At 42.7% G+C, this 24,273-nt stretch overlaps 3 protein-coding genes across 3 annotated transcripts; 1 reads left to right on the top strand and 2 right to left on the bottom strand.

Annotated features, from left to right (window-relative positions):
* Positions 1-3,416: 3,416 nt before the first annotated feature.
* Positions 3,417-3,955, top strand: LOC6036808 (protein Fer3). The gene has a single exon (XM_001846750.2). It carries the CDS (start codon positions 3,427-3,429, stop codon positions 3,883-3,885), a length of 459 nt encoding a protein of 152 aa, XP_001846802.2. The 5' UTR covers positions 3,417-3,426; the 3' UTR covers positions 3,886-3,955.
* Positions 3,956-17,479: 13,524 nt separating this feature from the next.
* Positions 17,480-18,699, bottom strand: LOC6036809 (protein atonal). Its single transcript, XM_001846751.2, has one exon. The coding sequence runs from the start codon at positions 18,641-18,643 to the stop codon at positions 17,837-17,839; it is 807 nt and encodes a 268-aa protein (XP_001846803.2). The 5' UTR covers positions 18,644-18,699; the 3' UTR covers positions 17,480-17,836.
* A 1,051-nt stretch (positions 18,700-19,750) lies between these two features.
* On the bottom strand, positions 19,751-21,527 carry LOC119771202. The gene is made up of 7 exons (XM_038266876.1): positions 21,307-21,527; positions 21,085-21,219; positions 20,983-21,027; positions 20,607-20,927; positions 20,347-20,535; positions 20,155-20,286; positions 19,751-20,034 (listed from the first exon to the last, which is right to left on the bottom strand). Exons 1-7 carry the CDS (start codon positions 21,403-21,405, stop codon positions 19,813-19,815), a joined length of 1,143 nt encoding a protein of 380 aa, XP_038122804.1. The 5' UTR covers positions 21,406-21,527; the 3' UTR covers positions 19,751-19,812.
* Positions 21,528-24,273: the final 2,746 nt, after the last annotated feature.

Raw genomic sequence — 24,273 nt, 5'->3', positions numbered from 1 at the left:
ATCGCCCGTCATAGTCAAGTAGCTTTTATTGGAATATTAGATCATTTACAAGTCAAATTAGTGACCTCCGGGCCTTTTCTGTTATGGATTGGGAAGGGGGAAGTGGACTGAAAATTGGGGATCCAGAATATAAAAAGGGTTAGCATGAATGGGTTCCGTCGCTCGTTGAATCGACAAGTGGATGGAACGACTCGCCATGGAGTCGTATGAGGATAATTTATGAATTTTTAACGAGACTCCCTGTTATGTTTTAAATAGACTATTTTCAGGTGTGATCGCTGCGCTGACCAGGCGCGTTTCGATATTTCCATCCCAGTAGGCGCAGCGTATCATTCCAGCATCAAAACAATCAGCCTACCTGGATTGCGAAATCAACTCTCGCGAGGGCCATCATCATCATCACGCATTGTTTGCTGCCTACTTGATTCCGCGTTGAAGCATCATAATTCCGATTGCTGTTTGCTCGTTCGCGTATTTGTTTGTCTACCCCCTCGTTGGAAAATGACTGAAAAGAAGAGGATAAACAGTTCGCGATTCCTGACGATTCAATCAGCATCAGAACCAGGAATGTTTACACATTCCTGGACTCCGGTGTCTCCCATTTCAATTGTCCCCTTGCGCTGGACCGAACGATAATTGTTTGCTATTTATATTCACAACAATCGCTCACGAGTTTCCACTCTTGAGCTACGAATAATGGTAAATATATTTGTGTGTTCTTTCTCTTGCAGGGAAATGAAAAATCAATCAGAACTGCGGAGTCGGGTAATTCTCCAAAAAGACCCGACTACATCGACTCCACAACAAAAAAATCAATTTCCAATGAAATCAGTGCTCCCAGCCGACAGCAAACGTCACAACAGTGCTGCCATCTAGCAAATTTTGCACCAAATCTACTGCGATCGAAACCCAAAACAATGCGCATCACTTGAATCTGACACCTTAATGGCCGCTTCTCGGAACTTGATTCCTTGCCCGAGCCTGCTTTGATCTGCCCCTGCCTCGAAACGACCAGGTTTAGGAAAACAAATAGGCGAGAGCATCCAACACATGGTTATCGCAAGGAGCACGCTAAGCGCCGCACCATTTGTTGTTGTTTTTGAGGTTATTTATGACGGCGTTAAACGATTTCCTCGTCTTCTTCAAGTGCACAGAACCGGAGCGGCGATAAGATGCAGGTTCAGGTAGACGGAGCCACGCGACTTCTTCGGCGTGCCAAAATAGATGGATCAGCTCGGACTTTCGGCAGTGATGAGGCCGGGTCATCTGCGTTGATTGGGATACGGGATCACAGATGGCCGATCGATTTCAGTGCGATACGCTTGTCTGCGTCGACTGGCGCCACTTGTTCTGGATTTCAAGCCCATGCAGCCTAAACAGCCTTTAGACACGAAAGCTGTGTTTTTTTTTTTGTTAGCGTGCAATGTTTACAACATTGGCATCCAGAATGAGGTAACTGGGGCTTTAATTACATTACACAAACCCTAAAATAATAAGGCCACGGAGTTACACGAGCTCGTAGCATTTGAAAAGTGCAACCGAACCGCGGTTAGCGCAATCGAAATGCAGTCGACGAGGCCGCTGCAGTCTCGAAGTCTACCGAATGGGCAAATTGCCCCCAATTAGCATGTCAGTCAACGGCCTTCTCGAAATGCAGCAAACCTTTGCATCATTCTACCTAACAGTCGTAATCGCTTGACCAGTTTCGATTGCAGAGGATTCGCAGGAACAATCTCAAGCTTGCTCTTCTATCAAAGGAGGCGTTGAATACAAAGCCAAATGTTTCCTTGAATCCGCTATTGTCCTGGCTTTGTTTGGCACTACAACCTGTTGATCATAGCATCTAAACGCCCTCTTCAGGGCCTCCTTGACTGGGGTTGAGGCTTTTCAGACTTGGTAGGCCATGCTAATTTTCCCATCACTTTGACCAAAATGAATTTTCAGATCAATAGATCATTTCTGCCCGATTTCAGCGATATCTTGTCAGAACTCGAGCACCATAACAAGGGTGCGCCTGCTTGGATCCGTTTCGATGAGTTGGCAGAAATTTTATTGCGCATTTCAGGATAATTTATTATGGTTTCACACAACTTTCGCCGTGTTTTCATTGAACATTTTGTAAAAGTTGATGGCGCCGTTCGGGGAATGGCGTCGGTCGCTAGAACAAAGCCGATCCGATCCGGGATCATTATGTCAACCGGAGAAATTTCAAAGGCACCCTGTGGTGTTGTTTATTGTTAGATTTCATTAAGAACTTGTCGGGTCCTTAATGAAAACTGACCAAATGAGACGGCGTTTTGTAAATCGGAAGAACAATATTAATGATTAGTTCGTTACGTTACACAAAAATTCAACGTGCTCATGAACTTAAGTGAAATAACCCATCGTGTCATAATCTTGTATTTTGACAGTTTGTGACGGAGAGTTTGTGTTACCTCATTGTTGATTGACCCTGGATTTGCAGTCAATGCCGTTAAATCTATCAACTTGAAGGTAACAAAATATGTCTAAGGAGGAATGTCAATAAAACGGCTATTTACAATTTGTTTGATATTTACTTACCAAAGTGGGACAGGGTTGCATCTGAAATGAGATCAAAAAGCAATGTTAGAAAAAAAATGCCAATTTAGTTCTATTTGTCAAACCAAACTTGCTCCAATTTCTCCCACTAACCGTGCAAAAAACCGTTGCAATTTTTCCGCCACCTGTCCTGTCACCATGCAAAGTTCCTCTGCATCAGGTCCCAAACTTGCACCTTACCAGAGTTCACCACTTGCTGAAAGTACCCTCATCTTCACAATACACACCCTAAATTGAAACCCCTCTCTCATCAATATTTATGCAAATTGGTTCTCATTGTTGCTGGAAAAGAGAGGCGAAATACGCGCGGCAAAATCCCTCGTCACATAACCTCCTCTACCTCAACGATTTGGGAACGGGTTAAGGGAAAGCGGCTCACTCTGCACTCGTTTCGACGAGCGTTTCATATTTTTGAAGCGCGCGCTCGACGAACCCATCAAAGCAGCCATAGTGTCACCCGCGCGTTGACAGCTGGTTCGCTTTGGCTCGCGCGTTCCAGTACATAACCTCAACCTACTCGGATGGCTCTCATTGGTCGCGTGGCACGTGCTCCTCTACATGTTTCCACATCCACACATGTGGGGTCTCTCTCGCTCGCTCGCACACGACGCCTACTGCGATCCGGTTAGGGTCTGGCGGGGGTGAAGCGCTACGGAAACGTGTATGTACAAGAAAGATCCGTCCGTCGACCGTATGTTACGGTTTTTGGTCCTTGTTGTTTTTTTTATTAAGTTCGACACTCGGAAGTTCGGGAAATGGAGCGGCGTGAAATAATAATCGATCGGAAATTACTTCCACGAAATGGAACAATTCAAAGGTCAGTTCACATCCGAAAGCGGATCGGAAATGTCGGAATTGCACTTTTACCCATCACCGCCGTACAGTGACGACCTGCGGTCCTCGAGTCCACCACTGGACAAGGAAGCCGGCGGTCGATTCTATCCGGAGTACATCCCGCTGACTTCGCTGGAGTACGTTCACAGCTTGACGCAACGCGCCGTCAACATTCGCGTGGAGACGTGTGAACGCGTCTCACCGCCATCTTGGATCCAAGATCAAACGAAGCCAAAACCAACCCGCAACAGCCAACCCAGCCGAAGAAAGGTGATCCCCCCGGTGATACGACGGAAGCGACGCCTGGCGGCGAACGCCCGCGAGCGGAAACGGATGCACTCGCTGAATGAGGCGTTCGATCGGCTCCGGCGATACCTGCCCACGATCGGGAACGATCGGCAGCTGTCCAAGCACGAGACGCTCCAAATGGCGCAGTCCTACATCACGGCACTGGCCGAATTGCTAAAATAGTTGCGCTTGTTTTTGCGCGCTTCCTAGGTTAAGGTTTCATTAGCATAACAATCCGCACCCGCAAGTCAAAGAGCACCACCACCAAAGAGATAGAGAGAGAAAATAAAGTTTTGTTTATTAAGAAGTATGAAAAAAGTGTGAGCATTTTGTTTTCCGATAACGGTTCCGATTCTTCAAACCGTGAGAAAGTTCGCCCCAGCGCACTCGTTTATAGCAACCTGCCGCCATTATGGCAGATTTGCTAATCAAAATCGACGAGGTGTCAAACGCGACGCTGACGCCCGCCATGTTGACAAAGTGGCACGCGACCAATGGGCGACTACAACAAACAGAAGGCGGTGTGGAATAACAGGTTTGTGCTGACGGTTAATTTATTCAGCGTGTCGCTCCCCTCGTTCATTTGGACGGAGTCTACGGCACAGCAGCAAGCCATGAAGTGTCAACGAGCCGTGACAGTTTTGTTTTGGTAGGGGGTTGTCTTGTGGCTGCGCGCGTGGCGACGAACAAAGTAACCCCTGTTGTCTGGCATGTTAGGGGGCACTTCGTAATGATTAATTAGTTTTTATTTTTTAACGTTTTAATTTTTAGTTTAATTTTGTAACGACACAGAAAAACAACCTCATTCATTGAACATTCTAACAAAAATTCACTCATTTTCCACTACAGCTGTCAAACGCTTGAAACGAGCTGTGGTGAATTCAGATTGATTCTCTGAACAAACTTATATGGGCAAGCTCGTGGGCAAGTGTCAACATTGTGAAAAAGGCAATTCATGCTTATGTTGACGACAAACAATGCACCAAATGAAAAAAACTGAAACGTCAAATGGATATTCATTGAAATAGAAAAACGTAATGACAGCTTTTTTTGCAAAAAAAAATCTCAGGATATCATTTCCTATAGGATACTCAGAACTTTTCGAAACCTTTTATGATTTTTTTATTCGATCAGAATATAATTTCAAAAAAGTGTCAGAATATTGCATCGATCCCAAAATCAATGAAGTGTAAATTATTGCGTGGCCTACTTTCACTAAAACGCGCAATTTCTTTTCCTAATCTACAAAAAAAATATTAAAAATTCTTAAAAAATTAGCAAACTTTGACTTTTTTCCCCACCCAAACCACCGGAATAACCCTGAACTAACGGGTTCTTCTCGTCGTCACTTTCTAGGAACATTGCGGTTCTTAACCCTTGCTCCCAAAAAAAAAAGTCCATGAAACCAGGTAAAAAGCCTCCTCCAACCCACACACGCTAAAAATGGACGGGCGCATCGAAGCTTGTGTCAAATTTCAGCTAACCCGTGTGTGGTTTTGCTCGTTTTGCTACCAAATGAGACGTCACTAATCCATTCAGGGGCCTGAAAACGTCATTAATGGGACCGTTTTGGGAAACTTTGGAAGGGAAAACCGTTAAGTGATTTTTTTTAGCTAGAATTAAACTTTCAATCTCGTTAGGTTTGTTTTTATATTCGATTAGTGTGAATTGGCAACAATTCTCTTCCTAAACTATTTTCTGGCAACAATGTTATTCATTTGACAGGTCATAAAAATCAAATAGATAACGGTTTACTAATTATAAAGTTATATCAAAATTTTTGAATTAAAAAGATCAAACATTCTCCTACAGTTGAGCTTTCCTTCAATTTTTTTCTAAGAAGCCATCTGTTACAAATTTCACAGTAGCCATCTGTTGCTAGAATCTAATTGAAGAACAAATCTAGCTTAAGGTTTAAGCAAACACTCTGAATCAAAAGCACTTACAATTGAATCCAAGTCACTGCTTCATGATTCGAATCCGGCGAAGATCCAGATCTCCGGCAGCACTCAATGACCGCGCTCCCGAAGAGGTTCCCGGTCAGTCCAAATGAGATTTAGCCCAAAACATAAAGCTTAGAACTCTTCAGCGAGTGGAGATCGCAGCAACCTGCGTCAACAAGTGTTTTCATGGCTTGTTGAGGTGAAACTATTTCTTTGTACGCGCACAGCATTCTATGACGACCCGGAGTTTGGAAATTTTTGTTGCTCGAAAATAAAAACAATGTTTACAATTGCACTCTAAAAAAAACTCGATAAAAATTAGTTTAAACTGATTTTGCTGCATGGGTCGTTCAGTTAACAAACACGCTCATTTGAATTCAACCAGAAAAAGTTGCGTTTCAGTTTTAAAACAAACCCCGTAATGAGAAGGAACAGCAATTTTGTGGCCAAAAAAACCAACTCTGCAAAAAGATGTCCAAGTCTCAAGCAACGCCTAGAGTATCATTTACTCAAATTACACTCTTCAGCTCAATTTTTGTAACACTTTGCAGTCCACTCAAAATGGAACTCGAGTGAGGAGAGATTCGCACGCTTACTACAGGTTCCCAGAGCGCGGTCAGGTCAGCGAAGCTTGGTAGCCCGTCAAATTTGTAGGAAAAAAACACAATTCTCAGAGCCTACTTTAGAAAAAGGCCCGTTTTTCTTCCACCTCAACCCGAGAGAGAAGCCTTTATGCTAATAAGATCGTCAAAGCCTACTCGAGCGATCGCTGCAAGTGCCCCCTCCTCCCCAAAGTAGACTATGGGAAAACTCTCCGTCGTTGTGACTCGTCGCGCTGGATATGTCTCACGGGAAGGTCATAACGAGATATGGGTTTCACTTTTTTCGTTGGTTTTTGAACTACAAATTTCCAAGTTCCAGAACCCGCTTGTCATGGTCCTCTCCGACGCACCGAGTCGACGATTGGCGCCACCACCGGGGATGACCGCACAAATCAATATTTGCGGTGAGTTGGCAGAAAAAGTGGTTCGACTTTTATTGCGCAAAATAATTTATGATTGGCCGGCCGGCTACTCTGGATGTTTGGGATTTTCTGAATGGCGCCTGCTCGAGGGCTCGGTAGGCGGTGCCGAAATCGATCCGACCTAGTCGGCGCTTGCTACGATCATTATGTCAACCGATCTTCGGAGCGCCTGCTGCGCTCGTCGGCTCTCTGTTTACGATTGAGCGTAACCAATCGGGTCGGCTTTGTTTTGCTTTGTTTGGGTTGAGCCGACCAATAACGATTAGCCGTGCACAAAAGGATTCCCGCCGGGTCGGTGACAATTTCGGTGTTGTCCTTTTGTGTTTCACAAATCTTGTTTGACAGATATGGAAAGGATTTCGAACTGTGCGATATCTGATTTTGGGCGGCTTTGTTTTGTTCTTTTGACGGTTGATTGACAGTTTACGATTCGATCTTGATAAATAAACCCAAGCGAATTTCGTTAAATTTGATTTAACATGTAGCTGTCAAAGTACACTTAAAAAAAACATACTGATTTTTCGAGTATAGTCACGGTTTGCTGCATAGGCTTGAAGCCAAAACAACTGTTTTATAACAAAGTTAATCGACGAAACATGTGCTATCCAACACGTGTTCATAGTCCGGATTGATGTCCAGTTGTATTTAATCCCATCCCAGGATGCAACCAACCGTGAAACAAGTGTAAAGTACACTCTAGATGTCCGAATGTCCCTGAAGAGGTCTGTTCAACCCTTCTCAAAATCGGAACTGAAAAGTAGAAAATAATTACCATCCCCGGCTCGTCGTCCTGTACCTGTTGATGTAGGACGTGCTACCAGATCCAAGTAGGTCGGAAACGTCAGATGGCACGAGCACCCCACACCGCAGATCGACTGCGGTCAAAGCCGACTAACTGTACATTTAAGGACCCCTCGTCCGAGCAAAAAGGGTTCATACCGCACACGCGCATGACAGTTGGTACTGCGTTGCAGTAGGCCGAGATCTTCTGCAAACCGCATGGCAAGCTGTGATTGCCCAAAAAAGTACTTCCTTCCGAAAAAGCATCTCCTTTTTTAAGGATTTCGAAAGCACCGGAAACGCGCTGTCCAGTGAAAACGATTAGCCACACTCGATGGGCGCGCACATTTACATAATCGACTTCCTGCACGTAAATTACTCGATTTTTTTTTCGTTTTTCGGAAGTAATCCTTTCTCGATCTTCCACCCTGCGATCAGGAGAAAGCATCGTAACGTACCGTGAGATGTGAGTTTCCGATCTCCAGCAGGCGGCGGCGGGAGATTAATTTATTAAGGGACCCCGCTGCTGCGCATGGCTTGCTCGGATTGAGCTGCAAGGGGACTCAGGGAAACTAGATCACGATGACCGATCAGTTTCTCGGTAATCCTTTGCTGCACCCCTTGCGGGGTGTTCAGTTTCATCCCTTTCGGTGTCATCTGGCGATGTTCAGACGGAGCTGTCATTTGCGGTACACGTTGAAATGAACACGCTCAAAGTTGAGTTCAAGCTGCTTTTGCTGCATGGGCTTAGGAGAGCTCAAATCAAGCCACGAAATTCTTCCAGAGCCCTCCACAGGCTCTGGCGCGTCGAGGGGCTCGTTGAACTTTTATCCGGCCGTACTCGATTTGAATTTAAAAGGCCCCTGGCCACCACGCCGGCATAAAGAAAACAGAGCACAAGTGGACTCCCCGGAAAAAAGAGAAAGAAAACGACTCAAGCCTCCCGAAAAAAAAAAACGACGCAGAAATGATCCAGTGATCATCGTCCGCGGTCCGGCGGGAAGATTCCATAGAGTTCAAGTGGCGATTCCACCGGGAGGAACCCGGCCCCCACTCGACGGTCCAAGAATAACAATAAAAATAATCATAACGAACCTAGGCGAGTTGAAAGGTTTGCGTTGGCCACTCATCGGTCCGCCACTTGGACGGTCAGATTATGTAAATTCATCCGCGGTAGATGCCCGAATTGTTTGGATTCTGTCAGATTCTCGCGAGCTTCCATCAAACAGTCGGAGCCTACTGCGAGGTGTTCGGTGAGACGTTAATCGCGTTTTGATGGAAGTCGTGTAATCGCTCCAATAAAATGTGATAATTAGATCAAGAGGCTCACGCTCACCTCTTTTGTGTGGTGCGGATCGAGAGTGCTCCAGAATGACATGTAGAGCGAGTTTTCGAGTGTGCGGCTTTGGCTACTGCGCTAGCGATGCCGGAGGCGCCACAATTCCCGGAAGGTTCCGGACCGAAAGGGAGAGTTGTCATTTGTCAAACCCTTTTTGGCGTTGACATACCTCCGTGTGGTGATCGTTCCCTCGCGATAAACTCGATCTAGTAGGCGATTGATCATTTTGATCGTAGTTTAATTTGTTCGGTGTCCAGGGACCGCCTAGTGGGCCATGAATTATTATATCACCTTGGACACCCGATGACAGTTTGGATTCCTGTTTCGTACGCCCGAGATGGTAATCGCAACGCGAAACATTAGAGTCGAATAAATCTCCCGATCATCCCGACCCAAGAGGTAGAAAACTGATCCTCCCCCGGTAAAGCCCTACGATTGATCTCTTCCCTCTTGTTTCACACGAACCCGGGACCGGATATCACGGAGCAGTGAACACACTGATATTAATAAGCAGCAAATTTTGCTTCCTGCCGAGTTGTTTACAAACAAGGGGGTGCCCTTTTTCATAAACCACCTTCATTAATAACTCTGTAGTGCTTCACTTTACGGTTATCTACGCAACGGAAGTGCCGGCAATTTCGCTCCTCAGGTAACGGTTCCGAGATATTTTACTTTTACGCATGAAATCAATTGGATTTGGACTCCTTAGATTAATATTTTGTTGCTAGACTTACCGTTTCCCCCTAATCACGCCCAGTCAAGGCCTCCTTAAACTTAAAAAAAAACACATACTTTTTCACAAAACTCACACTTTTTGCGAACTACGATCCACTTTGCTACCGCACACGCACCGAAACAAATCCGTTACGCACAATCGACGCACCTGTGCGCAACTGTCAACAGTAGCTGTCATCTTGCCAGTCTTTTTTGTTTACCTTTGCTAAAACGGTTGCGCTAATCTCAAAGACCACCTTCAAACGTCAAACAAGCCGGGCCAAATCACAGGAGGCTTGGGCAAAATATTGACGCTGTTCGGAGGGTAAATATTGAGTTACACACCCGAAAAAGTTGGCTTGCTAAAAAGAAAAGGTTATGTTGTTTTTTCTTCTCAGATTCAAGTTGTGACGGTTGCTTGCGCTTTGGTGGGCATGTTTCGCCACCGAAATTCTGTGCAACAAAGCAGGCGAGATGACAAGAAACTTCGACGCAAAGAAACGGGCAAATGACCGTGAAATCTTCCCTTTCGACGCAAGGTAAGGTGCATTTCTTGACCTGTTCCAGATCCTTTTTGCCCTTCCAGACCGCACGGAGCATTGTCTTTGTTATTGGGACTTAATCAAGCGGGAAAATCATGGCATGCCATGCGTAAATCTTGTAACAATTGCCAATGATGCGCTCTTTTTTTTCTCAGACCTCCTAGTAGGCGCTGAATTATGCCACCTTAGGGGCCCATAATAGGGTAAGGTGAGAAAAGGATTCCTGCGCTGCGTGGCCAATTTTATCGCTCAATTTCAGCGAAATCAATAGATGCCACCCAGAGGGTTGGGAAATTGGAAAAATGGGAACAAAAGCGTCCTCGATTTGAAAGGATATTTTATGTTACAATCGATTGTACAATTTGTTCTGTGGCGCTTAAGGTCTTTTGAATGCTGGCAACCCTGGCCACAAAATTGCCCTTACAAAGAAGTCTTATAAAGTCATCGTCGCATTCAGCACTCGAGAACAATTTGGACCAATTTAAAAAGAATTTAGGAACTAAACCCGAAAAAACAATGTTAGAACGGGTGTTAAATTGTGTTTTAATTTCACCACACCTGACTTGATCCGATCGTGCGTGCCAAATTGGCCAGCAACAAGTGGCGTGCGGAAAATTGTGACACCCCGCTTAAACACAGGGGCAATCAATCAAGGTTGGCCATTGGCCCGTCGCACGTTCCACAAAAGGCGTTTGACAATGTTTCCTTCGTTGCCAGGGTAACGAAGATCTGGAGACGATAATTAGGACGAAATTTGACGAGCTAACTAGAACCGGATGCTGTCAAAAGGAGAAAGTGTTTGATATCGGCACCGGGACTGACAAAAAAGGAGGTATGACCGTAATTTTGACAGTCGAAAAAAGTCCAATTAACGTCGATTGACGAAAAATTGAGAGGAGATGATGATGGGGCCCGTCATGGTTCATATTTGAAATAAAAGATAAGTTCTAAAAGAAAATTTTCAAAAAGGCATTGCGTTATTTGACAGCTTGGAAGTGCAACTTTACGTTACCTCAATGTTGATTAACATTGAATCGCACATCAATTTTTCGGCAAATTTGGGTCACTGTTAAAGTATTGTTTAGCAGTTTTTTTTTTCAATTCGAACCTACTTAAAAATGAATAAATTGAGTGAAAGGAACAAATCTAGGAGAACAATGAGCCAATGTGAGTTTGTAAACAAAGATTACATCCTGCTCACTGGTGTGAGTAGGAAACAATCTTTGTTTTCAAACTCACATCCCTAGTAACATTTCAGGTTTTAAGTAGGCCATAAAAGCGACGACATAAAAGCCTATTTAGGTTGTTCGAAGTTTTTCAGAACCAAAATAAAACCTGCAGGTTTAAAAATGATACTAGGGGTTGGCTCAATTTTTTTTTATTTTGATTTTTTTCGAAATTTAACAAAAACTGAGCAAATTTACCCAGATCTGAGTAAAATTCACTCAAATCTGACAGCTGCCCTACAGACTCCACTCTGAGTTCAAATCACTCAGTTTTCGTCAAAACCGAACCTCCTCAGAAATGAGTAAATGGGAGTAATCTGTCAGCCCTAATTTTCGTATCATTTCGGAACAGAGAATGTGCAAAAGTTCAAACTGTTTAGGCTTCTGAGTTGATCAACCACATCATCGACATAATTTAGCATTACAAAAACGATTCCCTAAAAAACCCCTTCCAAATTTTTTTTTTTATTTCTTGTCAGCGCTCGTCGCAATCGGGACTCTTTGAGACTCGACATTACTTTAGATCATTAACCACTGACCTCATGACCGGTTCCGCGGTGTTCTGTTCCGGATTCCACCAACCGGTTCCAGCACAACTCAATCACACTCACTCTTCTGCGCCGAACGTTCACCCTCAACAGTCCACAGTGTAAACATAAACAAACGCTTTTTTGATTCGCTGTCAAAATCAAGTACACGCTTCTGTAAGGACTTGTCTGTTTTGGTTTATTATTACCCGGTCAATATATCTATATTATCTACATTATTTTGAAATACGAAGAACCTTCAAGAGCCTCGTTGGATAAATAAACGAATCATGCTACACTCAACCACCGGTGGTTGGTCACTTTTTCGTTTGAAACTTTTTTAGTTTGTACCCCGTTGGTTGGTCAAAGTCAAACTAAAAAGTGACGAACTGTCACTTTTTACACGGCGCTCACGCACACTATCAAAACAAACGTTTGGTAGTGTGTGTGAACTCCGTGTAAAAGGGGTGTCAAACTAAAACGTGACCCCGTTCGTTTGACAACAGTTGGTGTCAAACCATCGGGGTTTGAGTGTACTTGTTGCACAATTTTGCAATTTGTTGCATAAACTATACTATCCCAAAATTTTTAAATCAAGCGCAACATTTTCAAAGGACTTCAAAGAACTTCATAAAAACAGAATAATACAAATTTGAGCTTAAGTTGAGATCAAAAAATCCAATCCTGCAAAATCTTTCCTCCAATCAAAGCCTACTTCCTTAACCCAAAACCCACTTCCGTTCCGCCATGTTGTTGCGTGGCAACAGTTGCATCGTCTAACACGTTCAGCTACAAGTGTGCAACATGTGGCCTCCCTCCACAACTATTGAGGGGAGTTAAAAAAAAATGCCAAAGCATGCAGCCAACTGTGATCCTGTGATTCCGGAGCATGGGGTCGTGCCGCCACAGACAGTGCACGTGTTTCCACCCCGAGGATATTTTTGTGGAAGTCCTTCTTTTTTTCGTTGGAAACCGGCATGCCGCGGTTTTGCTCCTTTTTTAAATTTCTTTCCAAACCGAAGGGTTAATAATCAATCAAATTACTGTTATTAGGGAGGGGTGCATTTTCAACCCCTTTTTCTCCTTGTGGGTAGTTTTGGGACCTGGCCTACTTGGTCTACGCGCAACAAGTGAATAAAAAAGTTGGTTCAAGTGTACTAAAAATTGGTTCAAGTTGATTGAACATCGGTCATTACTCAAATGACCCAAAACATTGCTCACAAAGACCTACCGGGAGTTCTGTTTTGGTCCCGCAGGTCAGACTCCTGCCGCGCGATCAATCAGTTTCGGTAGCCAAACATCAAAACTGACCGATTCGCAGCGTGTCGTCCCCCTGGAGTACAATTCAATAAGGTTTCAAATCAATACAACAAAAAATCAAATTTTCCATAAGCGCCGCTCTGTTTGCAGTTTTCCCTTCTGAAATTTTACGTTTTATGGTGGCTTGCCGAATTTCAAAAAGATTAATTTTTCTTCGAGCTTCCGTAAATCTTTTTTGTTATCTCAAAATGTAGGAGAAAAAAAAAACTTTTACAAGATAAAGTAGCAAGCCATGTGTCTCGAATCGTGCGCCACCAGAATGTTACAAACTGCCTTGCATTTCTAGGTGTGCTTCCCTTCTTGCACTACCTTCTGCAGAGGTCCTTTGGTAGTGAAGAACATTATTTTCAAACAGAAAGAAAAAAAAATATCGAGAGGAGGCACACGACTCTTGGCCGACTCAAAGCCAGATGGACCCAGCTGACTCTCGGCGAGTTTAGAAATTAGAGCTCCGTCTCTCGAGCGATCAAAGCAAGCCAGCTTCTTCACGGGACAAAACGCGTGGATCACGCCATAGAGGCGGCCATGTTGAAATGTTAGGACGAGACCTCATCATTAGTCGAGTAGGCTAAGAATTAGGCGAACGAAATAATCATAATTCGCGTGCAACTGGCCACGCTTCTGCACTGCTTGAGATGCATGTTTATTTAGAACAATTTGCAGAGGGGGCCCTAATTTGGACCTTGTTTGGTTCGCACTAGTCGCAGGGCCTTAACTTAGCCTAACAAGCTTGAAATGTGAGAACAAAACTGGTTGAGTGTGAAGATTTTTTTTGCAGATTGATTCCTCTGTCTTTTAAATTACCTTTTTGGATGATATTTTACAATTATTTGAAATGATTTAAATTACCCAGTCAAAATATTATCGAGGTTCGAACGAAACAACAACAACGAAAATCTAATCTAATTATCTACAGCATTGCCTTGGAGTTCTCAATTCGAGATTCCTACTCGAAACTAGTTGTCCGAAGGCTTGATTGTTGAGGCAATCGGCCTACCAGCGACTCCACCGAGGCAGGACCCAGGGAGACGACTCCTACACCTGGATTGAGCTAACGAGCTTACTTCCCCATCCGACGGAAGGCGTGATCAGACAAATCTCGTCTCGAAAAATGCCACCGGGACCGTCTGGGATCGAACCCAGGCCGACTGGGTGAGAGGCAACCACGCATACCCCTTCACCACGGGTCCCGCAACGAAAATCTATTGTTATCATCAATCATCGATAATTTTATCGACGATAAAGGTCGATAACTTATTTTTAATATATTTCTAAAATTTACCTAATCCAACCAAATCATGTTGAATTTTCATAGCTTTCTCTTAATTTTTTTTTGTAGTCACCAAGTAGTCACAGTAAAAAACAAATCATGATAATATTACATCTGGGAAGAAGTACATCTTTTATGTCACAAAAAAGATTAATATTACCTCTGAAAAAGTAAAAATCTGGCGTATAAAAACACCTTGATATTCCTAAAATAACATCAAACTGGGTGGGTATAATCATATCCAGCTTACCAAGTCCGCGCTCCAACTCTCATGGCCATCTCGACGCTATGTTAGTTGGTCGATAAATACTCATGGAGTTTTTTTTAAAAGGTCCAATAAATACCCAAAAAGAAAAAAACTGAAAATTTGGTTTATTTGACCTTTTCAAAAAAAAAAACTCCAGACTTAATCAAATAAAAACAATGCCGTTTTTTCTAGAAAATACTCAAATATTAATAATTTGCAATATGGGTATCAAACGATTGGAAATGTTGCATTGATTTGCTATGGGAGAGAATCATGGCAACGTTCATCAAACACGCAGAAAAATGTTTTGTAGAATCAGCCTGTACGAGGTTTGTTTCAACAAAAAATTTGTTGAATATAATCAACGCAGATTTTTCGTTGAAACAAACCTTGATTTGCTCAATTCCACAAAAATCTTTTGTTGTTTTGAAAAAGTTGCTTTGACGTTTAGCGTTGATTCAACAAAAATCTTGATTTTCAAATCAACAAAATGTTTTGTTGATTCAAATATGCCTTATTTTTCTGCGTGAACAAAAACAAACTTATGTCAAACACCCTTCACAGCTTCGTTTCGCCAAGAAAAATGTATGTGCAAGCCATGAGAAAGTGAAATTATTGACAACCGGAAGAGATTTTTAGAGCAAACAGAATTCAAGGGACCGTCGAGGAAGAGATCCTTCAAGCAAGGGAAAATATCGAGGAATGAAGATAAATGAAGTATGCAGATTCAAGGGACTGAAGAATTCATCGATAGATGGAGAATTATTGCTATCGAAAAGATCGACATCGAGAGAGTCGACTGTATAACTTCTAAAACAAAACACATTATACCGTATTTTTTTAAAATACTCAAATTTACATAATTTGCAATATGGGTATCAAACGAAGCGAAATTTGGTATGCTTTTTCACTGTTTCAGTATTTCAGGAATGAAATGCTCTAGTTTTCACAAAATACCGGATTTGGTCAAAAATACTTAAATTTTCACAAAATACCGGATTTGTTTTAATATACTCAAATTCCATAATTTTGTTATGCTTTTCCACCTAGTAATTTTTTTTTTGATAATTAGTCGCATTTTTACAAAATACCTTATTTTTTTTAAAGTACTTCAACTTTTATAATTTGTAATATGGGTATCGAACGATTTGAAATTTTGCATGCAGAGTTTTTTTTGATGAATTAACCAAATATTCACAAAATACCTTATTTTTTGAAGTACTCAATTTTTTTTAATTTGTAATTGCAAGCTAAATTTTGTATGCTTTTTCACTTTTATAAGGTTTTTTTTGGGAATTACTCAAATTTTCACATAATACAAAATTTTGTGAAAATTTAGATATTTCATTTAAAAAAAACTCTTAAACAGTGAAAATGAATGCTGTATTACAAATAATGAAAATTTAAGTTTAAACGGTATTTTGTGAAAAATTCAGTTATTAACAAAAACATATAAAAAAACTCTAAAACAGTGAAAATGCATACCAAATTTCGCCTCGTTTTATACCCATGTTGCAAATTGTGCAATTTGAGTTTTTCCGAAAAAATACGGTATTTTTTTTTTATTTGAGTAATCAACAAAAAAAACTCTAATAAAAGGGAAAAAGAATATTCAATTTCGCTTCGTTTGATACCCATATTGCAAATTATTAAGTAAATTTGAGTACTTCAAATAAAAATGGGGTATTTTGTGAAAATTTGAGAAATCATAAAAAAAAACTCGCTTCGCTTCGTTTGATATCTATATTGTAAATTTTTAAGAATACTCTCTCTCTCTCTCTCTCTCTCTCTCTCTCTTTCTCTCTCTCTCTCTCTCTGTTTGAAGTAAGAAAATAAAAAAAAAAATGGATTTTTTTATTTGTTCGTGATTCGATTATCAGAAGTCCCAAACAAACCTTCGAATAATCGAGTACAGTCCAGATTCGATTATCCGAAGCCTCCATTATTCGTGGTTTCGATTATCCGAAGGTTTGTATGGGACTTCGGATAATCGAATAATCGAATACTTTAAAGAGAGAGAGAGAGAGTTTTTTGAATGAAACATGACAATTTTCACAAAATACCGTATTTATTTGAAGGACTCAAATTTTCTTAATAATCCGAAGTTTCGATTATCCGAACCTGTTTTAGCCAAATTTGAATGGATGATAGCCTGAAAAATGATCAAATGCATTTTTTTAGTCTTAGGTAACCGCCATTTTGGCCGCCATCTTGGATTTAAAAATTTTAAATCACTTTAGAGTAGTTAAGGGGGCATACAAAAGCTCGACAACTAAAAAAAAAAGACAAAGGAAAAAATGTTTTTCATGATTCGATTATCCGAACATTCGATAATCCGAAGTAAAATTTTTCTGAAACCCTCGGATAATCGAGCCTAGACTGTTTTGTATTTTCGAAAACGTACGGTATTTTGTGAAAATTTGAGTATTTTTGAAAAAAAGGTATTTTGTGAAAACTAGAGCAGTAAATTTCAAAAATATTAGAACCGTGAAAAGCGTACCAAATTTCGTATCGTTTGATATCAATATTGCTGATTATGAAAACTTGATATTTTTCCGAAAAATACGGTATTTTGAGATTTTTTTAGTATTTATACTGTGAAGCTTACTACATCATCAAAAAATTTATTCTAAGCGAATGCATGAAAATATAACACGATATTGATGGATTAAGTCAATTTAAGAAAGATTTTTAAAATATACCTCAATTTTGTTATTCATACCTGCCCAGGATGTAATAAAAATAACTTTTTGCGGAGTTTAAGGGGCTTGTTCAAGTGGACGTGATATTATAGTAATTAAAATATTTTGATTAATTTTCAATGATACTGATAAGAGTATGCATTTATTTGCTCTAATAACTTAAACATCTCTTTGCAAACTTAACCTCCTAGAACTATAATACAAAGTTTAGAGTAAACTAATAATCTCAACTTACAACATTCTGTAATTATAGTACACAACGTAACTGGCACGTGGAAGCGACTGTTTTGGGAAGATTGTGTCCTCGAACGTCTCAAAACTAAAATCTTTAGCAAGAAGCCTCTTTCTACTTTGTCACTAATTTGTCTCTCAAACATGTACAAAACCTAACCTATAACTTAACCAAAGAGAACCAAATCCGCGCGCCCGGAACTTCCGGGCGAGCCGTTTAGCTGACTAAGAATCACTCGTCTTCCGACTTCTCCGCCCCGAGATCGCGCCTACTCCAGCAGGTCGCACAGCGCCGTAATGTACTGCTGCGCCATCTGGAGCGTCTCGTGCTTGGACAGCTGGCGCTCGTTGCTCAGGCTGGGCAACCACTGGCGGAGGCGGTCGAACGCATCGTTCAAACTTTGCATGCGCTTCCGTTCGCGGGCGTTGGCCGCCAGACGGCGCTTCTTCTTGACCTGCACCGGGACCGGTTTGCGCTTCCGCTTGGAGATCACCCCGGGCGTTGGTGCCGAAGGATCACTTCCGGTTTTGGGCAGGCAGGCTGGGGTTGAAGTGGGCGGCGATTCCAGCGGTTCCGGTTTGACTTTGGGGTTCTTGCGGTACTGGCGCTTCTTGACGGGGAGATTCGGGATGGCCGAGGTGTTGTTGGCGGTGACGTTTGAGGTTAAAACCGGTGGGGACAGCGGAAGTGCTGGTTGTTGTTGCTGGTTGACGATTGTGGCTTGCTTCAGCAGGTTCTCTTTGCACTCTTCGACGTCGATGAAGGCCGGTGAGCTGATTGGGTAGTAGTCTGGAGATTCGGAGCCAAAGCTGGACGGGGAAGGAGTCATCCAGCTTTCCGGGTAGCTTACGGGACCGTCGTAACTCGGGATCATCATGCTTGTCAGAGTCAATCCTTGCTGATGGTGATGGTGCTGGTTGGCGATCGTCGTTGACTGGAAGTTTCCGTAGTAATCCTCTGTTCCGAATCCGGATTCAACGTGTTCCATTTTCACGTTCGGAATCTGCTCCTGGCCGTAGTAGTAGAACTGCTGCGGCAACGATTGTTGCTGAAATCGACCAAAGTCGGTTGCCATTGCTGCACTTGAAACACTTGCTTCCAAAAGGGATTTCAAACTTGTTCAAAACTCTTTCCGCTCAAAACTGAACCAGAATCCCGGCCGGGCAGGTCCTTTTATAGTATTCTCGCAAATTGCTCTCTGTTTTTACCCCCTCCAGTCAGGATCATCGATCGACCACGCTGCCGATCGGCAGCATCTCTCTCTCCGCGAGAGCGACCCCTCCAGGAACGTTGCGGAAAGCGGAACGAACAATGGGAGAGAAATTTCCAAAGAGAGAGAGCGAACGTTTCAGGGGAAGACAAAGCAGGCCACGTGCCACTCGACCAATCAGAAGCGTTCTTCGCGTCCCCTGAAGTATATAAAGAACCCATTTCAATACATAAACAGGAAGTAGGCCAGGATTCCGAAGGATACACAATCCTTTGCTGGCGTAATCGAACTGAAGAAAAAAAGAGTTTTCAAAAAGAAAAACGTGAAAAATGGAGGGAAGTGGGCACAATCGATATCCTCTTCGCACAGAACACGGACAAATTGGAACACTTGTTCGATGGGACCGATGGGACGGAGAAGAACTCTGAAAAAGGTAGTTTTTTTATGCCTTTCGAACGAATGTGGAGTTGGAAAAAAGCTTCTACTTCCGATGGTTATTTTTTGCCGCCCTTTTTTTGAAGGTTGCTCACGCAACACATGACGCTGTTTTCCTCGAGTTAGAAGACATTTTCAGCTTCAAATTTATATGTTCTTCGAAAATTCTCGATTGCTTGATTCAATGCTGTAAAATATAAATCGACACTAAGGTAACGCAACTGTCAAACGCTGATAAAAGATAAACATAAGCAAGGTAGCGATCTTTTTTGAAAAGCAAAATCAATCAGTCGCAGTAGGTGCAGTCAGCACAAATTTACCCAAGAACTTTTCCGATGGCAAAGAAGGAAACAAAGTAAGCCAGAAGTCGTCACCATCTGGCACGCGCGCATCATCTCAGAGGAGCTTCATGGCCTGCTTTGGCTTGTGGCTCGAGGACTTGTAGGTCTAATCGCTTTCCGATGCCTGGCTGAACACGTGTTCGATTATGCACGCACCCTCTCTGTTTTGAAAGAATAAGGTGAAAAATAAAACGCATTTCGGGAAGGCACACAATTTGAGCCGTTTATTGATTGTTACAAAATATAGATCGCAAATTTTCAGCCAAAACGCCGGGCGTTGACGCGCTGCAGATGACGCAAGTGGCAGTCACTTTTGTGGCGATTGGTGCGCACTTGGCTCGGGTAAAGCCGGCGGTTGTACTTGGGCGTCATTCCGTCCAGGATTGCGCCGACCTGGCCCGTCAGGTTGGTCAGGATGGGCATCACGACGGCGATGCTTCGGATGGTCCCCGAAACGACGGTCAAGTTCTGCGCCATGGTCTGCAGGGAGGGATGAAATAAAGTCCACGTTGCCTGTTAGGTGATTGACCTTGACTGTGACAGCTCAACGTCACATCAACAGAGAGGTAACTACATGTCAAATGAAGCAAAAAAGCTCACCGATTTCAGCACTCCCATCACGGCCGAGTTGGTTTGGTTCCAAAGCTCGGACATCTTGTTCAGGTTGTCCGTGAAGAAGGTTCCGCAGGTGTAATCCCAGTCGGGATCCGTCCGCACTAACGTTAAATTTGTCTAAAATCAGCAAAAAGTTTTAGCTTTGTTCGATTATGGCAAAATACCTCAAAATCTCACCGGAAGGAACTGTTTCACAACTGTTGTGGAGGAATTAAGCAACCCCAAGAGGCCATCCAAAACTTCCGTCAGATTTTTGGGCACGGTCACCGTCGTCAGCAGGGGCTGTATCTGCTTCAGAATGTTGTTCACGATTGGCAGCGCGAAGCCAACGGCCCCAATAATCGATTTCCCTAGGCTTGTGCCGTTCTAAAAACGAACAATCATTATAGCAACACTTTGACAGCTCGGTGCCATAATGGCGGATGCACGTGTTTTACCAAGGGCGCTACGGTCGCGTTGATAACCGGAAGAAACTGCAACACCAGCATTGCCGTTTGGTTAAGGTTCGCTCCGAAAACGCCCGGAACGGTCGCGTTGGGGGTCGAGTTGAAAGATATTTGCATTAGGGCGGTATCGAGGCTGACGTTGAACATTGTTGCGGTTTTGTTTATGAAATCTAACACGCTGAAATTGGCCGGGGGCATCGTGACGTTCATCATTTGACTGCCAAGAATGGTCCCGACATTTGCAGCCAGCTGGTTAACGATTGGGAGTACTTGGGTGAAAGCCAATAAGGCTAGCGATTTTGGCAGTTCAAGCTGAAATAAAACTGTTCTCAGTAACTGACGGTATACTAAACCATAGATTACTTACCGCAGTTAGACCGGTCGTATTTGGTTGCGAAGTATTACTGACGAACTATGAGGAAAAAATAATCATAAAAAGGAAAACTGAAGCTAAATCAGTAAATTTTACCGTTTTATTGTAAAACACTAGAACCAACGGTTTAAAGCCGTTCATCAGCGCTGCAAGATTATTCAGGCTAGCGTTGAAAACTACAGGATCGGTGTTGTTGGTGGAATTACTCGTGGCATTTAGTACGGTAGATAGCTGTGGAAAACAAATCACGTTAGAGGCGCTGCGATCGCGGATCTCGGAAGTAGACGAGAACAATAGCATAACCACCCCTTTTCTTACCACCGAGAAGATATCGAACGTTCCGGACACGGTCAGCGGTGCCGTGGCCAAGAGGGCCGCTCCCGCGAGGACCAGAACTGGCCAGATTAGCTTCGCCATCGTCGCGCTTCTTTTTTCCGTATGATGAGATTTTTTCAGCAGTATCGCTGCTTTAAATCAATTTTGTTTCCAGCCACTGCAAAACAGGCTGCAATGTTTGAGCAAGTGTTGGCAGGAAAATGAGACGATTGCAGTAGATTTTCGATGACGGGATACTTTTTACCGAAAAATTGCGCCAACATGTCCTTCACGGTCGCGTGCAGAGCAAACATTTGTACAGTTGGGGGTGTTTGAAACGTGTGAGGTTGGGAACATTTAAATCTAGGAAAAAACCCACCTCGTTTCAGTGCAAAAATTTGTCCAACTCGAAACGATTTAAAATGCACAGCCTTAGTGTTGCTTGTGATGTGATGAAAGTATGACCGTGGTTTGTAAGGTCATGTTTTTTTTTATGGGTCGTCGAATGGCCAAACTCACGTGTTTGTCATTTTTTTTACCGATTATTAACTTTTGGAAACCAGATAGTGTACTTTAATAAACCGATGCCTCTGTGCTTTCTTGTACTACGCTACACAGAAAAAAAATGATGGTAATATTCATCAGGAAATGGTGACAGATTTTGTGGCAAAATAAATGATAAATTTTACCCCAAAAATGATGAATTTTCATCAGTTTTTGATGAATATTCATCAGGTTCACATTTTTACACATTTTTTATGTAATAAGGCTTTCTAGGCCCAGTGAAAAAAATATAATTTAACTCAAAAATGACGAACTCCTCGTCACAGTGTCCTGATGCAAACAATGATCGAGCTGTAGCTGTCACAGCCCTGCGAAGTATGTTGGCTGACATATCGGGCAGTCAGTCAAAAAAAAACAGCTAGAAGTCGCCTGACAAAAAACTTTTGCAAGAACGAGATAGGAATCCTGATGCAAACAAACGTCCAGCTGTCACGTAAACATACTTTGAATGTGTTGGTAAATTTCTGACTAGAAAGCCTTATATTACACTAATAAATTGGTAATATTCAACCTACCAAATTTTCAACATTCCAAAATTCAACTTTTTTTTTCTGTGTATGCATTTGCACTATAAACGTGAACATATCTTGAATTGTTGGAATTTGAACAGTCTGGAACGCATGAAAGACCCTATTATCGATCAAAAGTTGCCATATTGATTATTTTGGCCAATTCGGTTATTTTGGCCGTTTTGTCCATTTGTTTCTTTTTGGCTATTTTGACTCTATAGGCTAGTATGGTGATCGGAAGTAAAGGGGTCAAGAAACAGCTTTACGAACAGCAGAACAAAGGAGAGGGAGCGTTTTCTTGGGGCTTTTCTTCCCTCTCTCTGGCTTGCTTTCGCTGCCGCTGCTGCCCATTTGAAATTTTTCTTGACCGGTTCCTTCCGATGTGCATACACCGCTTATTGGTGAAAATTTTGGTTGCATATGCAGTTTCAGTTAATTTGGTCATTTTGGTAATTTCGATTGTTTTATGGCCGTTTTGGTCATCGTGTATATTAAAAATATAGGTCATATTAGCAGTTTTAGCTATTTTGGTCATTTTTGCCATTTTGGTCACTTCGGTTATATTGGTAATTTTGACCATTTTGCTCGTTTTGGGCGTTTTGGTAATATTTTCCATTTTGACCATTATGGTCATTTAAGTCATTTTGATCATTTTGGTCAGTTCGGTTATATTGATCATATTTTACATTTTGGTCATTATGGTCATTTTGATTATGTTGGCCATTTTGGTCAACAGAATTTTTCATCACTTTTGTGTCATTCCTTTGGGGACCATCATTCAGTGAGGTACTCCTGGATTTTAGCTCCTGAAAAGTGCTTAAAAAGTGCAAAAATGCCTCAGGGCAAGAAAAAGAGGCGGTCCTCACCAGCAAGATCGGCAGATTTGAAGAAGCTAAAGAATGCTGAAGCGCTACCTGCAAAGCCAGGCAGTTTGAGCAAGGACGCTCAAAAATTGTCTGGAAACCAGTTCGCTACCCTCCCTGTGGACGTGAGCGAGAAGGAAGAATTTGAACGACGGGAAAAGTTGCCACCCATTTTTGTGAAAACATCGTCATCGGATTCGGTGCGAAAGTGGCTGACCGGGTTTATCAAATCTGGTGCTTTACGAGCTTCCATTCGCTTGTGTGCTGATGGACTCAAAATTCTGTTACCTACCAGAAAGGATTACAACTACGTTCGGGATTTCCTGAACAACACAAAGATTGAATACTACAGCCATGACGATCCAGGTAAACGCCCCATGAAACAGGTCCTCCGAGGCCTGTACGACATGGATGTGAGTATGCTGAAAGAAGAGCTCAAAACTCTTAAGTTGAACGTGATCGAAGTCTTCAAGATGACGAGACACAACAAGGACATCAAGTATCGTGATCAACTGTACCTGGTTCATCTCGAGAAAGGATCGACAACGCCGTCTGAGCTGAAAGCAGTTCGGGCAATTTTCAACATCATCGTGACTTGGGAACGTTATCGTCCAGTGCACCGTGACGTGACACAATGTTCGAACTGTTTGCAGTTTGGGCATGGTGGAAGGAACTGTTTCATCAAGAGTCGTTGTGCAACCTGCGGAGGTGAGCACAAAACTCAAGCTTGCGAAGCAATCAACGAGAACATCGAAGCGAAATGCTTCAATTGCGGCGGCGACCATTCTACCAAGAATCGAAGCTGCCCAAAACGTGCCGAGTTTGTAAAAAATCGGCAGCAAGCGACGACGAGGCACCAACCACATCGTCGCAAAACACCACCAGCATACACGGACGTGGATTTTCCTGCTTTGGCGTCACCTGGAGCGGGATCTGTTCGAGTGGTTCCAAATCTGCAGCCATTGCCGTTGAATCAGCGGAAAAAAGTTGCAGAGAATACAACACCTCCAGGCTTCAGTCAGCAACCGAGGGAA

The sequence above is a fragment of the Culex quinquefasciatus genome, chromosome 1 (genome assembly GCF_015732765.1).
Source record: "Culex quinquefasciatus strain JHB chromosome 1, VPISU_Cqui_1.0_pri_paternal, whole genome shotgun sequence".
In the NCBI taxonomy this organism is placed as follows: Eukaryota; Metazoa; Arthropoda; class Insecta; order Diptera; family Culicidae; genus Culex; species Culex quinquefasciatus.
Note: the sequence above shows the minus strand (reverse complement) of the source record. Positions and strands in the feature narration are given on the sequence as shown.

Excerpts from the sequence above, each read along its gene's own strand:
- LOC119771202 (XM_038266876.1), bottom strand. The coding sequence starts at position 21,405 with ATGGCGAAGCTAATCTGGCCAGTTCTGGTCCTCGCGGGAGCGGCCCTC. Across the intron at positions 20,287-20,346 it reads TTGTGAAACAGTTCCTTCCG|ACAAATTTAACGTTAGTGCG; the intron begins GTGAGATTTTGA and ends TGCTGATTTTAG. Across the intron at positions 20,035-20,154 it reads TGATGGGAGTGCTGAAATCG|ACCATGGCGCAGAACTTGAC; the intron begins GTGAGCTTTTTT and ends CCCTCCCTGCAG.
- LOC6036809 (XM_001846751.2), bottom strand. The coding sequence starts at position 18,643 with ATGGCAACCGACTTTGGTCGATTTCAGCAACAATCGTTGCCGCAGCAG.
- LOC6036808 (XM_001846750.2), top strand. The coding sequence starts at position 3,427 with ATGTCGGAATTGCACTTTTACCCATCACCGCCGTACAGTGACGACCTG.